Source organism: Amborella trichopoda, chromosome 8, assembly GCF_054954075.1.
Source record: "Amborella trichopoda isolate Santa Cruz 75 chromosome 8, AtrichopodaSantaCruz75HAP2 v2.0, whole genome shotgun sequence".
Classification (NCBI taxonomy): Eukaryota; Viridiplantae; Streptophyta; class Magnoliopsida; order Amborellales; family Amborellaceae; genus Amborella; species Amborella trichopoda.
This window is the reverse complement of record NC_142343.1, coordinates 40,967,622-40,980,036: the sequence shown is the minus strand read 5'-3', so window position 1 is coordinate 40,980,036 and position 12,415 is coordinate 40,967,622. Positions and strand designations below refer to the sequence as shown.

The window sequence follows — 12,415 nt, the reverse complement described above, 5'->3', positions numbered from 1 at the left end:
GAGATTTCCTAGAGAGAGGCGGTTCCTGCATGAGAGAGAAGCACATTAACTTTTGTGCCAATTAATTAATTAATGGAGATTTCTTTTGTGCTAAAAAATCTATGTTAATTATCCGAGATGAAGCATGAGAGAGAAGCACATCAACTTTTGTGCCAATTAATTAATTAATTGAGACTTCTTTTGTGCTAAAAAGTCTATGTTAATTTTCCGAGATGAAGCGTGAGAGAGAAGCACATTAACTTTTGTGCCAAATAATTAATGGAGATTTCTTTTGTGCTAAAAAATCTATGTTAATTATCCGAGATGAAGCATGAGAGGTTTTGGTAGTAGAACAAATTCTGAAAATAAATATAATGGTGGTCACATTCGGAATTTGAACAAATTAAGCGCCTAAGTTTTCTAAACATTACTCCACATTTAGAGCTAAAGATTTCATGCTCCCGAGCTGGCACACTGCCCATTTACTCCCTATGGCAGAAACGCGATCTAAGAGTATTTTAGAACCCTAAATTTCTTCAACCTATGCTCTCTACTCAATTAAAGTTCCAAATTGCATTTTCCATGTGCTTTAAAAAACAATATCTCAAAATTCAATAGAAATCTTCTAATTTTTGAAGGGTGAGACCTACAAGATAAAAAAAAAAAACTCAAATTTCAAATTTTTTATTTTGAACATAGGCATCTATTTCAAGTGGTTTCCAAAATTTCAGATCAAAAACATCTTCCCAATTTTGTCTGCAACCCAAGAGAGTAATCATACACTATGCTCTCGCGGGAGCGTCGTATACATCCCCAAATTTAAAATCTCTCTCTCTTCTGACCCAAGGCCCCTCTCTATCTCTAAATTTCACCGTATATGTATCGAAAACCGAGGAGTCCGAAAACGATTCCTTCCTGAAAAAGTTTTGAAAGTTCGAATTTACCGGGCTCCTCTCTCTCTTTCTCCTCTGCAATTCTATCTCTGAATCGTATGACCTTGTGTCGTATTTCCGCCTCTGCAATTCTATCTCTGAATCGCATGACCCTGTGTCGTTTATTCGCCCCATCTTATCGAGTTCGTGTATCTTGTTACTCAGTTGGGAACAGAGCAATGAGTTGTTCCAGGAGCAGTGAGCTTATGAGTGTCTCGCCTCCCCTTCAGCCCCAAAAATCTGCAGATTCTGCTTCTGTAAGTCTTTACTCTCTCTCTCTCTCTCTCTCTACCCCTGCTAGTTATTCGAACTTGGGAAAAAGTGTACACAATGTCAACACCATAACCTAACCAGTGGAGCCGGAATTCTATACTCTTTCTCTTTTTTCTTATGTGTGATTGGTTTTGTGGTTGTACACTTCTTCAATTTTTTTTTTTTATTTGTTTTTTTTTTTTTTTTTATGTATTGGCTTCCCTGGATAATTATGAATTGTGGTAGAAAAGGGTTTGCTGAATTGGGTTCCCTTCTTCGTTCTTTTTTTTGTTTTGTTAATTTGAATTTCTTTGATTTTGGTATTTGAATTTTGGTTTTATAATTTTGGTTTGCTGTGTTAATTGCCTATTTTACATGAACACTTTCTGGTGTTAAATTTTTTTTTCTTGGCATGGGACTTGGCCCCTGCCCAAGCAGGTAACTCGGCGCAGAGTAGTGTACGAATCTAAAAAGGGTCAAAAATGAAAAAAAAATTAAATAATTTGTTAAAAAAATAAATAAGGGGAGTGATTTTATGCAATGGTCCTATAGTAATATAATGAAACAAGACTATTTTAGAGCTATTTCTTTGGCCCTAGTTTTTTAAATATACATTCTTTTCATTCTAATGAACAATGAGAAAAAAGAAAAATTTAAAAACACACCATAGGAAGTGTTTTTTTATATGCTTAGATTTAGGCTTTAGAAGGACATTTTTGCCTTTCCAAAATTTTTAGATGACTTCATTATTATTAGATGAACCATGTTAAAAAAAGAAGAAAAAAATGATAATGAGTTTGTAAAGGCTTAGATCCTAAAATTGCCAAATGGATAGTCTAGATCCGTTGTTGGAGGGGCACCCATTTTGACCATGCTAGGTGCAAATTGAATTTTGCTTTTTTTGGATTGACTATTGGGTTGAAGAGAGGTTGCCTGCAATTTTTGGAGACACTCCAACTGCCACAAATATGGTTTTCTAGAAGTATGGTTTAACTATATTACTATGACATGTTAACATGAAATCACTTTCCAATAAATAATAGCAAAAATCAAAATAAACTATAAAATCACTAAAAATATAAAAAAGATAAAAATAATATAAAATATGGAATTTGGAAAAAGTTGATTTATATGCGGAAATAAGTCAGAAAATCCAAGAAGGGGATCATAGGAAAATAGAGCATATGATAAAAAAATACAAAACATCAAATTATATATGTATAAATATATGCATCGATCTACTAATAATATATAATCTTTACATTTTTTTTTTATGATTTATTTCATATTCCCGAGTTCGCACCCAAGACTCGGTTCAGCAAGGTGCCATGTCCTGGCCAAGTGGACTCTGCAGAGTTTTAAAAACTTGGGATATTATAGAAGTGAGGTACAGTTTCTTGGGAGCTCTATATTCTAAGGTTCTTCAGAGCTCTATATTCTAAGGCCTTTTATAGGATTTATATAATTATTGTATTACTTTTCAATGATGGGAATTGCTCTTTCTGAACATTACTGGAGAAGTGCGAAATTGACAAAGTGTGGCAACTAAGCAGTTTGATTGGTTCTCTTGGTTTGTTGCTAAATTCAAGGTGGACTAACTTTTCCTTTCTTGTGGTTTTTTGTAACTTCAAAGACATACCTTGAAGCTACATGCAAGAAAAGGTGCACATTTTTTCTAATTATGGTATTTGGCATTATTGATCTTGCTATGGCTTATAATTTAGCAATAGCAAATGCCTACTTTAAAGAGTGAGATGATCATGTAATAACTTGCAAAAGTTGATCATGTAAAACCCGGATAGACTTTTTTCATATTAAGAAAGCCACAATGATTATCTTGTAAAGGCCCTAAGGTTATACCACGAGAGAGCTTGACTGCGCAACAATCTCATGGTTATGGACATTTGCATTAAGAGATGAAAGAGAAGGAGTGATGTCAATGGTTGTTTAAGAATTAGGTGGTGGAACTTAAGAAGGGTGAAAATAGACATATTTAGTAATAAATTGATGAAAGAAGGAAAATTTAATTCGCAAGACGAAGTTAATACAATGTGGAATGAGAAGTGTATCAAAAAGCGCTAGGCGGGTCCTAGGCGGGCGCCCAGAACTTGAGCGGCTGCCCAGTTGAAAAAAAAAAGTAAAAAACATACCAAATTACCAATATACCATATTCCAAGTTGAAAAAAAAAAAAAAAACGTCGAGAAGAGAATTTTGATAATCCATATTGTTAAAACAGTAAATTGTAAAACCATACAAGTGTAGGATATAAAAGTCAACACGCAACACAACAGAAATATGAAGAAATTTAGAAAATATACAGTCTAACAAAAGTCAACACTCATGACTCAACACAACAGTTAACAGACTCAACACTCAACACTTAGCACCAAGAGGCAAGAGTCTTCAGTCGTCGTCATCATCATCATTAGGGGGAATATCAATAGGGCAAGCCTCTTCATATGCATCAGAGTCGAGGCTATCATCATCAGAGTCATCTCCCTCTTCAATATAACACTCGTCTTCATCTGTTTCTTCTGAATCTGCCTCTTCCTCCTCCTCTTCTTCTACCTTCTTCTTACTAGTATGTGCAGTCTATGCAGATGAGGTCTTAGGAGTCTTGGATGCTCTACTATTTTCTTTGTGCTTCTCTGAGTTCAAATATTGTATAACTTCCTCCTTGGTAGCCTCAGGAACATTTTTACATGGGGCAACATCCCCCTTAATACCAGCAATGTGTTTTTTAAACTAGTAAATGCCCCCATTAATATCTTTTCCACAATAATTATATTTAATACAATTTTTATCACTTGGATTCGGGTTATAACTATACTTCCAACCCGGATCATCACTTCCACTAAAACCTGGAGAAGATACTTCCATAGAACAAGGATTATTTTCATCCTTTTCTGGTTTTTTAAAATTCAAAAAATGTCTAATCTCTTCTCGAACTGCTTCAGGAACCTTTGTACAAGAAGCAACATTACCTCTAACACCAACAATGTGTTTTTTGAATCGGCTAATACCTCAATTGGTATCTTTTTCACAAAAATTACACCTTATACAATTTTTATCATTTGGTTTTTGGTTGTACCCATACGTCCAACTCGGATCACTTCTTCTAGAAGTAGCAAAAATAGAAATAGATCTATGACAAGGATTTTGTTCTTGTTTTTGTTTTATATTACTTATAAATTGTTTAATCTCCTCTCTGATAGCTTCAGGAACATTTTTACAAAGGGCAACATCGCTTTTAATACTGGCAAGATGTTTCTTAAACCAGTTTATGCCTCTTTTTGTATATTTTTCACAAAAATTGCTTCGAACACAATTTTTGTCATTTGGATTCGGGTTGTATTCATATTTTCAACCCGGATCTCCACTCCGACTAACTCCTGAAGAAGACATCTCAAAATAAAATAAGCAATTTAAAAAATGTACTTACTTACGTTGCTCGAACTATAAACTTTGAGAAACACTTCAATGATTCGATCTAATGAAATATAGTTTTTTAAAGGTTTCTTTGTCTCTAAAAGGAGTTCTTGTGGGTTTAGTCTTCAAATGAACCTAAAACCCATCATTCTAAACTTTTATATCTTGAAAAAAACGAAAGAAAAAAAAGAGAGTACTTTTTCGCCTCTAGGTGGGGTGCAGGCCTTGGGCGGTCGCCTAGGAGGTTTGGTACCGCTTAGGGGGCTGCCTAGGGACCACCCCCTAGTTGTGCCACCTAGGCCTGGGCGATGTGCCCAGGCCTTCTGGACCGCTTAGGAGCTGAGCGGTCCGGTTTTTTTAACAATGGGAATGAGATGGTTGATTGTATTAAGAAAGAGACAAAAGAAATTCTAAGAGAATCTATAGGGGAAAGACTTTCGGATAAGGAGACTTGGTGTTAGAATAATAAAGTTTGAAAGGCTATTAGCGAAAATTAATCATTTTACAATGCTTTCCAAAGAATAGAAATTATCAAAATTTAGAAAAGTATATAATGCCAAGAGGAGCGGTAAGAAATTAATGAGTAAGGCTAAGCTTAAGACATATGATGATTTATACAATAAATTGGGACAAGAGAAGGTAAAAACAACGTCTTTAAGCTAGCAAAAATGAGTGAGAGGAAGTCTAGGGACCTAGATCGTATTAAATCCATTAAGAGTGAGGATCAAATGGTGTTGGTGAAGAATAATGAGGTCAATAAAAAGTTGAGAATTTATTTTCATAAATCGTGATAACCACTCTGGGAGCTTAGTGTTAGGAGGAATTATTGATATAAATGAGGTCAGAGATCATAGATGCTTTTGTAGAATTAGGATATCTAAAATGAAAGACACTTTTAAGACTAGATGGTATACCAATAGATGTTCAGAAGCGTATGCGATAGATTGGCATATTTTGGTTGACCATGCTCTTCAAAAGATTTTGTGAATAAAGAAAATGCTAGATGAATAGAGGAAAAGTACTGTGGTACCTATTTACAGGAATAGAAGAGATATTTCGTAAATTACGAACTACTGAGAGATCAAACTTATGAGCTACACTATGAAATTGTGGGTGAGAGTGATGGAGCAATGACTAAGTAATGCAACGAGTATATCAACAAATCAATTCGGATTTATACCAGGGAGATTGACCGAAGGTTATTTTCCTACTTAGGCAATTTATTGAGAAGTTTAGGGAGAAGAGAAAAGACCTTACATGGTCTTTATTGATTTAGAGTAAGCATATGATAAGGCACCTACAGAGAGATAATTTGGTGGGTGCTAAAAAAGAAAGGAGTCTTAAGAGGATATATTGACTTGGTTGGGGATGTGCACAATGGAGTCCTAGCTAATGCAAGGACAACTAATGGAGAGACAATTGAGTTTTCATGATAGTAGGCTTACGTTAGGGTTCAGCGTGGAGCCCATATCTCTTTACTTTAACTCGACATTTACAGGATGAGGTCTGATGGTGTATGCTATATGCAGGTGACATAGTTTTGATTGATGAGACTAGAGTTGGCGTACATACAAATTTAGAACTTGAGAAGGATACTTTAAATCTAAAAGTTTTAAAACTAGTCAAACTAATAATATATGGAATGCAAATTTAGTAATATTAGGAGCAGAAGCAAAAATTAGATAAGATTGATGGCCAATAATACCTAAAAGATATTATTCTCGATATCTTAGGTCAACAATCCATGAGAAAAGAGAGATTACTCAAGATGTTACTCATAGAATTAGAGCTGAGTGGATGAAGTAGAGATGCGCCTTTGGAGTATATGTGATCGTTCCTTAACAAAACGTTGAAGCGGAAGTTCTATGAGACGATTGTAAGACCAGCCATGCTTTATGGGATGGAATGTTGGGCGATCAAGACAAACATATCCATGGAATGTGTGTAGGGGAATGATAGAATTTGGAATGAATACATTCAAGTGAACTTAGGGGTAGCTTCAATAGGTGATAAAATGAAGGAAAATAGGCTTACGTGGTTTGGCCATAGGCAGTGTCAACCTAGAACAGTACCAGTTAGGAGGGGTTATTTGGTTCTAGTGGAAAGCTCCAAAAGGGCAAGGGGACGGCCCCAAAGTATATAGATAGAAGTATTGAGAGAAGATATAGTTACTTATGGTTTGATGGGCGGTATGGCCCTTGATAAAGCGGAATGACAGAACATGATTTGTGTAGCTGACCCAAAATAGTATGGATAAGGCTCAGATTATAATGATGAGATGTTGGTATTTGGCATTTTATGAACTTAATAAAGTTTGAAATATCTATATAAACTTATGAAATTCGAAATATCATCAGTAAATGTGAATCATGGAATATTTTTTAGATTTTATGGGGATAAACATCTAAATTTTGTTTTTTTTCCCCTTGACAAACCCTAACTAGTCTAAGAGAAAACAGATGCTACACTACTCCGTACTACACTACTCCATATCATTCAATTGGCTTGACTCACTATGTGGTTTAGTCTCTCACTAAGTCTGATAAGAGAACTATTTTTCCATGATGTTGTAAATTGGTGAGTTCTTAGCTAATATGTAATAAAGTAAATTTTATCAATGTGGTCATTGCGATTCTTACATATATTGTTGAAGAAGCATAATGTGATATCTAGGCGCATTTGTGCTACTCATTTTTCCCCCTGACATCTTAGAACAGACAGAACTTCAGAATTCTCTTACATAATATATGACTTTGAAAACCTTCTGTTAAATTTTCTATATTTGATCTTTGCAGTTTCGTAGTCCTACTTCAACAACATAATTCACTAAATAAGTCATATGCTAGTGAAATTATAGCCATCTCTTAGATTTGCTATATTTGATCTTCACAGTCCTACTTCACAACAAAAACGATTCAATAAAGTAATTATTCTACTTTCATGATTAACCGGAACTTGGGAGAAATTTACTATCATATGTCATGCAGGCTCGTGCTTATGAATGCTGTATTTTCTTGGAACATATTTCTTATGTTTCTACACTGATGTGCAAATTATAGCAATTTATTTGTCATTTGATGGATCTCTTTTTCTCAATCCTAAGTGTCAGGATTGTTCTAGTTATTCAAAATTGAGTCATCAGTTTATGTTAATCACTTGAAATGCCACAACCTAGGTATTTTCACTCTCAAATTTTAGATGTTTCAAGTGACATTTGTTTAATTTTAGTTGTCTTGAGATATGGGGTGAGAGGCACATATATGATACCTTCTTGTTTTATTTTTTAATTATTAAAGTTGATGTTATTTTTAATTTGAATCTATCAATGTTGATCCTTTTTTACTGGCTTGATTATTTACCTTATTTGTTCTTGTTGCAGTCTTCATCTGGTCCCAAAATTGGTGGGTGCCTAGAAAATGAGTCTTCGGATGATTGGAACAGCCATGAAAAATGGTTTTCTCTAAGAAACCCCCAAATCCAAGATGACTACAGGGCATATCCAATGCCAACTCCAGGAAGAATTTTTTCTCCTAAGAGAGTTGTGAATAATGATTTGCATAATGAGACGTCCCCTTCTTTCCGCCCATTTAACATTTGCTATCCTGAGATGAGAATTTCTGGACGAGGTACTCCAGTTAAATTGAATGCTTCTTTATTTACTCAAAATAAGCAGAAAAGAATGGAAAATGAGTGTTTGAAGAATGGTATCGAATGGCATAAACTGGGACCTGGAATGATCCTTTTGAAGAGTTTTCTTGGTCATGATAATCAGGTAACATATCTTGTAATTTATTTCATGTTGTTTTGCCTTTGTAGGGATTTACTTACTATCAGTGTATGATCTCTTTGTTTGGTTGTTTTTTATTTGTTTTTGAGTGTTCCTTTACATCTTCAACGGTTCAATTTTCTTTAATTTTGATATTATTATTGATAGGGATCTTTTACTTTTACATTTTTGTGGGATTGGTGTCGATTTTTTCTTTGGATTTGTCAGTGTTATTTGTTATTATTTTTGCTGCTGTTGTGTTTTTGAGGGTTGGCCTCTCTTGAAAACCTCATGACCTCCCTTCCCAGAGAACAATTTGGAGATCCATTGTTGTTTTATCATGAATAAATTTTTGAGCGAATCCCAGATAATTCCTTGATTGTTCTTTCTGCACTTTTTTTAGATGGCTTCTATTGTTGAGGCATGTGTTCGTAGATGTTTTCCAGCAGTCAAAGCTTATGATACATATTATTGTAAGATTCTGTTTAGTTTTTTGTTCTTCAGGAATTTTATTTCCAAACTAACCTTGTAAATTTGTGGAATGATAGGCTTTAGATTTGTTTCTCCTACCGAGAAACTTTGTGTCTTTAAAAGTTGGTGAAGCAAACTAGAGCCTTTGAATTTTATTGAAAATTCATGTGTTATTAGATCTTTCTTTTGCTTGCAAAGTATTTTCTGTTTTATTTTATGCGATAACTTGGTAAGCCAGATAGTGACTTTCCCAGTTTTTGGGAACATCGGCATGACCAGTTGCACTAAGGCTAATGCGTTACCTGTTCTGGGATGTGAAAATGCTATTATGGATTTCATGAGCATATGCCACTTACATCTGATTTTTTTGTTAACTTGGTTACTGGATGGTTGTTTTTTGGTGCATGTTTTCGCATTGGTAATTTACTGAACATGCTTCTTAACCCATTAAAATCATAAAATTTGTCTGTGTTCTTTGGACCGAAATAATACCTTAAACCGCACCCTGCCACCCATCCTCTCCCTTAAAATAGCCAAACCCCTTTTGTCTCTCCCAGCTTCCCTTAGCACTTGTTTTATATTCTTTTGCATTTCCTTGAAGTGTTAAACTGCCGTGATCTTTGATTTTAAATATTTTTGGTGCTTTCTTTGTTGATTGATTTTTTTTTAATTACATTTTTTGTTCTGTTAAGAAATTGAATAACTTCAAGGCAACCTGAAGATTGTGGTGTGGGGTTCATGCATCACAAATTTCTTTGGAAGAAAAATTCTCTATTATTCCTCTTCCTTTATAAGCTGTTACCCATGCATTAGGAGCCAAAGTGTGCATCGTGATATTTTCATATTTTCTCCATCAAGTTTTCATATTATCCTTCTTTTTGTGGTTTTCTTAGTCGGTCTGATTTATTGGGTTTAAGTTTTTTTTTGTATTTGACTTGTTGCAGTAATTATTTCATAAGGTTTTATGACTTAGCATTGAATTTGAGCATATATTCTTGCTGCTGTTCTTTTACAGATAGAAATAGTAAGAATATGCCAAAAGCTTGGTGCAGGTCCAGGGGGTTTTTACCAACCTGGTTATAGTGATGGAGCAAAACTACGATTGAAAATGATGTGCTTGGGTAAGAATTGGAACCCTCAGACATCCGCATATGAGGATACATGTTTTGATGGTTCAAAACCACCTGACATTCCTAATAAATTCAAGGACCTGGTACTGAGAGCTATTACAAGTTCTCATGAGTTACTAAAACAAGAAAACAGGTTTGCTGATGTGAAGAAGATCCTACCCTCCATGACACCTGATCTTTGTATTGTCAACTTCTATAGAAATACTGGGTGTCTTGGCCTCCATCAAGTAAGTTGTCTGATTTGGAAGCCCTAGGATGCATTGCTTTCTAAAGGAAATTTATAATGTGACTTGTTATTGTGAGGGGAATGAGTATTTTAGCCGTGGGTATGGAAAATTGCAGTCAATTGCATTGTCAGACTCCTGCTCTCTCTCTCTCTCTCTCTCTCTCTCTCTCATATCATTTCATTGGACGGAGTTTAACTTTGCTTTTCTATTGTGCATTGGGCTATGGTACACTGTTCATATAAAAAATACTAATAACTTTACCAGCCTTGAAGCAGCAGGAATTGGTAATAGTTTCATGCAGTGCCAATTGTTCTTCTAAGCTGTTATGATTGTTGTTTTTTTTCTCCTCCCCATTTTTCTTTTCAAATTTTCTGGATTGTGATTGATTTCTACTCTTTTATTGGTTTACTTTGGATTGTGGGAATCTGGCACAAATTTTTCTTTATTTTCTTGTTGTCAAGGAATTAATATAGGACATACTGTCCACTCAATAAAACATAAGAATACATGATTCCCCCTTATTGTCCAGTATGCACATCCACAAATTCATTGATCCTTCAATTTAAATTTTATTATTTTGTAGTTTCCTGAGGCTTATAATCAAATGGTTTCCCGCTGCTTTATGAACTTTATTAACTTGACATTCTGTTTTGAAACCACTTGTCTTTTATAATAATTTCAGCTTATTTGAAATCCTCAAAACCGGAGAGAATATCATAAGCGTCCACTTTCCACTAGTGTGTGCAGAGACATATGCATATATAGTTTTACCTTTGAATGTGTTGCCTTGGAATGTGAATCCTTGTTTGATTTGCAGGAGCTCAGCCTTTTTTTGATCGGAGTTCGCTGGCCATGAGATTTTTTGCATTCCCTGTCCAACAAGTCTAACTCTTGTACACCAGAACAGTTCTCGCAGAACTTATTAAGATTCCTGTGATATCTAGGTTTTAAATCTGCCATAAATTAGGCAGCTTCAAAAAATCCTCATAAAATCTCATGCTTGAGTATGTAAACAAACTTAATAATTTACATAAAGTCTAATATACATTATTTGGACACCCTTCTTTGATTACTACTCCACCCCGAACAGTTTTCTCTTTTACTTTGTTCCCCTCGTCTCCATTGTAGACCAAACTATGAAATTCATCTCTTGAAATTAGTCATCATACCTCTTTTGTCCAAGTTTTTTTGTCATTTGCTACGTTTAAATGTGAAATTACCCTCTTGGGTGAGGTTTATCTCTCTCAACTGTATCATGAGTTGTGACTCGTATTCTTCTTTATTATTATTATTATTATTATTATTTTAATAAATAAATTTCTTTATGCAAACTCATGCAGGTGTAGTATGCCATATGCTTGTTACCATTTTTATTTTATTTTTATTTTTTATTTCAGGTTATTTTCTATGTTAAGGTTAACTTTTTTATGCATGATGTGTGCTTCTGGGAATGCAGGATAAAGACGAGAGCAAGGAAAGTATTGGTAGAGGTTTACCGGTTGTGTCATTTTCGATTGGTGATTCGGGTGACTTTTTGTATGGAAAGAAAAGAGATGAGAAGAAGGCCAGCCGAATTAAATTGGAATCAGGTGATGTGTTGATATTTGGGGGTAAATCAAGGGATGTGTTTCATGGGGTTCCATGTATTCATCGGGATACAATGCCGAACTGGCTTCGCGATGAGTCGAGGTTGTTTCCTGGTCGGCTGAATCTGACTTTTAGAAAGTACTAGCGAGAGGTTTCTGAATTTCTTTGTTCTCAATTTAAAATGTGGAAGCTCATTTTGGGAGCCTTTTTTTGGATTATTGCCACAATATAGGTTTTATCCTGCATTTTGGATTAATGGCTGTTCATTAGCTTGATGAAATGGCTATTGTTGATAACTCGATGTAGAAATGGAAAGAGATGTAAACTTAACGATAACTCGCTGTAGAAGTGGAAAGAGATGTAAACTTTTTGTAGAGGCTTTTGGAAATGAAAATCAGGATTTTCTTTTGCATTACTTTCATTGAATACTCTTATGGGATTATTTACAAAGAGATCATTTATCTTTTATACATGGAGGTCACAATTGGACCATTTATCTTTTATATAAGAAGGTCACAATCAGTCTTGTCTTTTAAATTTCATAATGAGTGATTGTAAGAGTGTTATTAAATAAACCTGAAATTTTAATAAAAAAAAATTAAGCCATTCAATTTTGACCTCTAATGAGTGGGGAATAGTTG

The 12,415-nt window shown here is 34.6% G+C and overlaps 1 protein-coding gene across 1 annotated transcript; it reads left to right on the top strand.

The window, feature by feature from the left end:
- Positions 1-522: 522 nt before the first annotated feature.
- Positions 523-12,189, top strand: LOC18433552 (DNA N(6)-methyladenine demethylase ALKBH1C). Its single transcript, XM_006843637.4, has 4 exons — positions 523-1,168; positions 7,973-8,365; positions 9,846-10,187; positions 11,644-12,189. Exons 1-4 carry the CDS (start codon positions 971-973, stop codon positions 11,917-11,919), a joined length of 1,209 nt encoding a protein of 402 aa, XP_006843700.1. The 5' UTR covers positions 523-970; the 3' UTR covers positions 11,920-12,189.
- The last annotated feature ends 226 nt before the right edge of the window (positions 12,190-12,415 follow it).

What these genes read in the sequence shown, in the direction of transcription:
- LOC18433552 (XM_006843637.4), top strand. Translation starts at nt 971, where the DNA reads ATGACCTTGTGTCGTATTTCCGCCTCTGCAATTCTATCTCTGAATCGC. An exon ending in AATCTGCAGATTCTGCTTCT is followed by an intron (nt 1,169 to 7,972) that starts GTAAGTCTTTAC and finishes TTCTTGTTGCAG; the next exon opens with TCTTCATCTGGTCCCAAAAT. An exon ending in GGTGTCTTGGCCTCCATCAA is followed by an intron (nt 10,188 to 11,643) that starts GTAAGTTGTCTG and finishes CTGGGAATGCAG; the next exon opens with GATAAAGACGAGAGCAAGGA.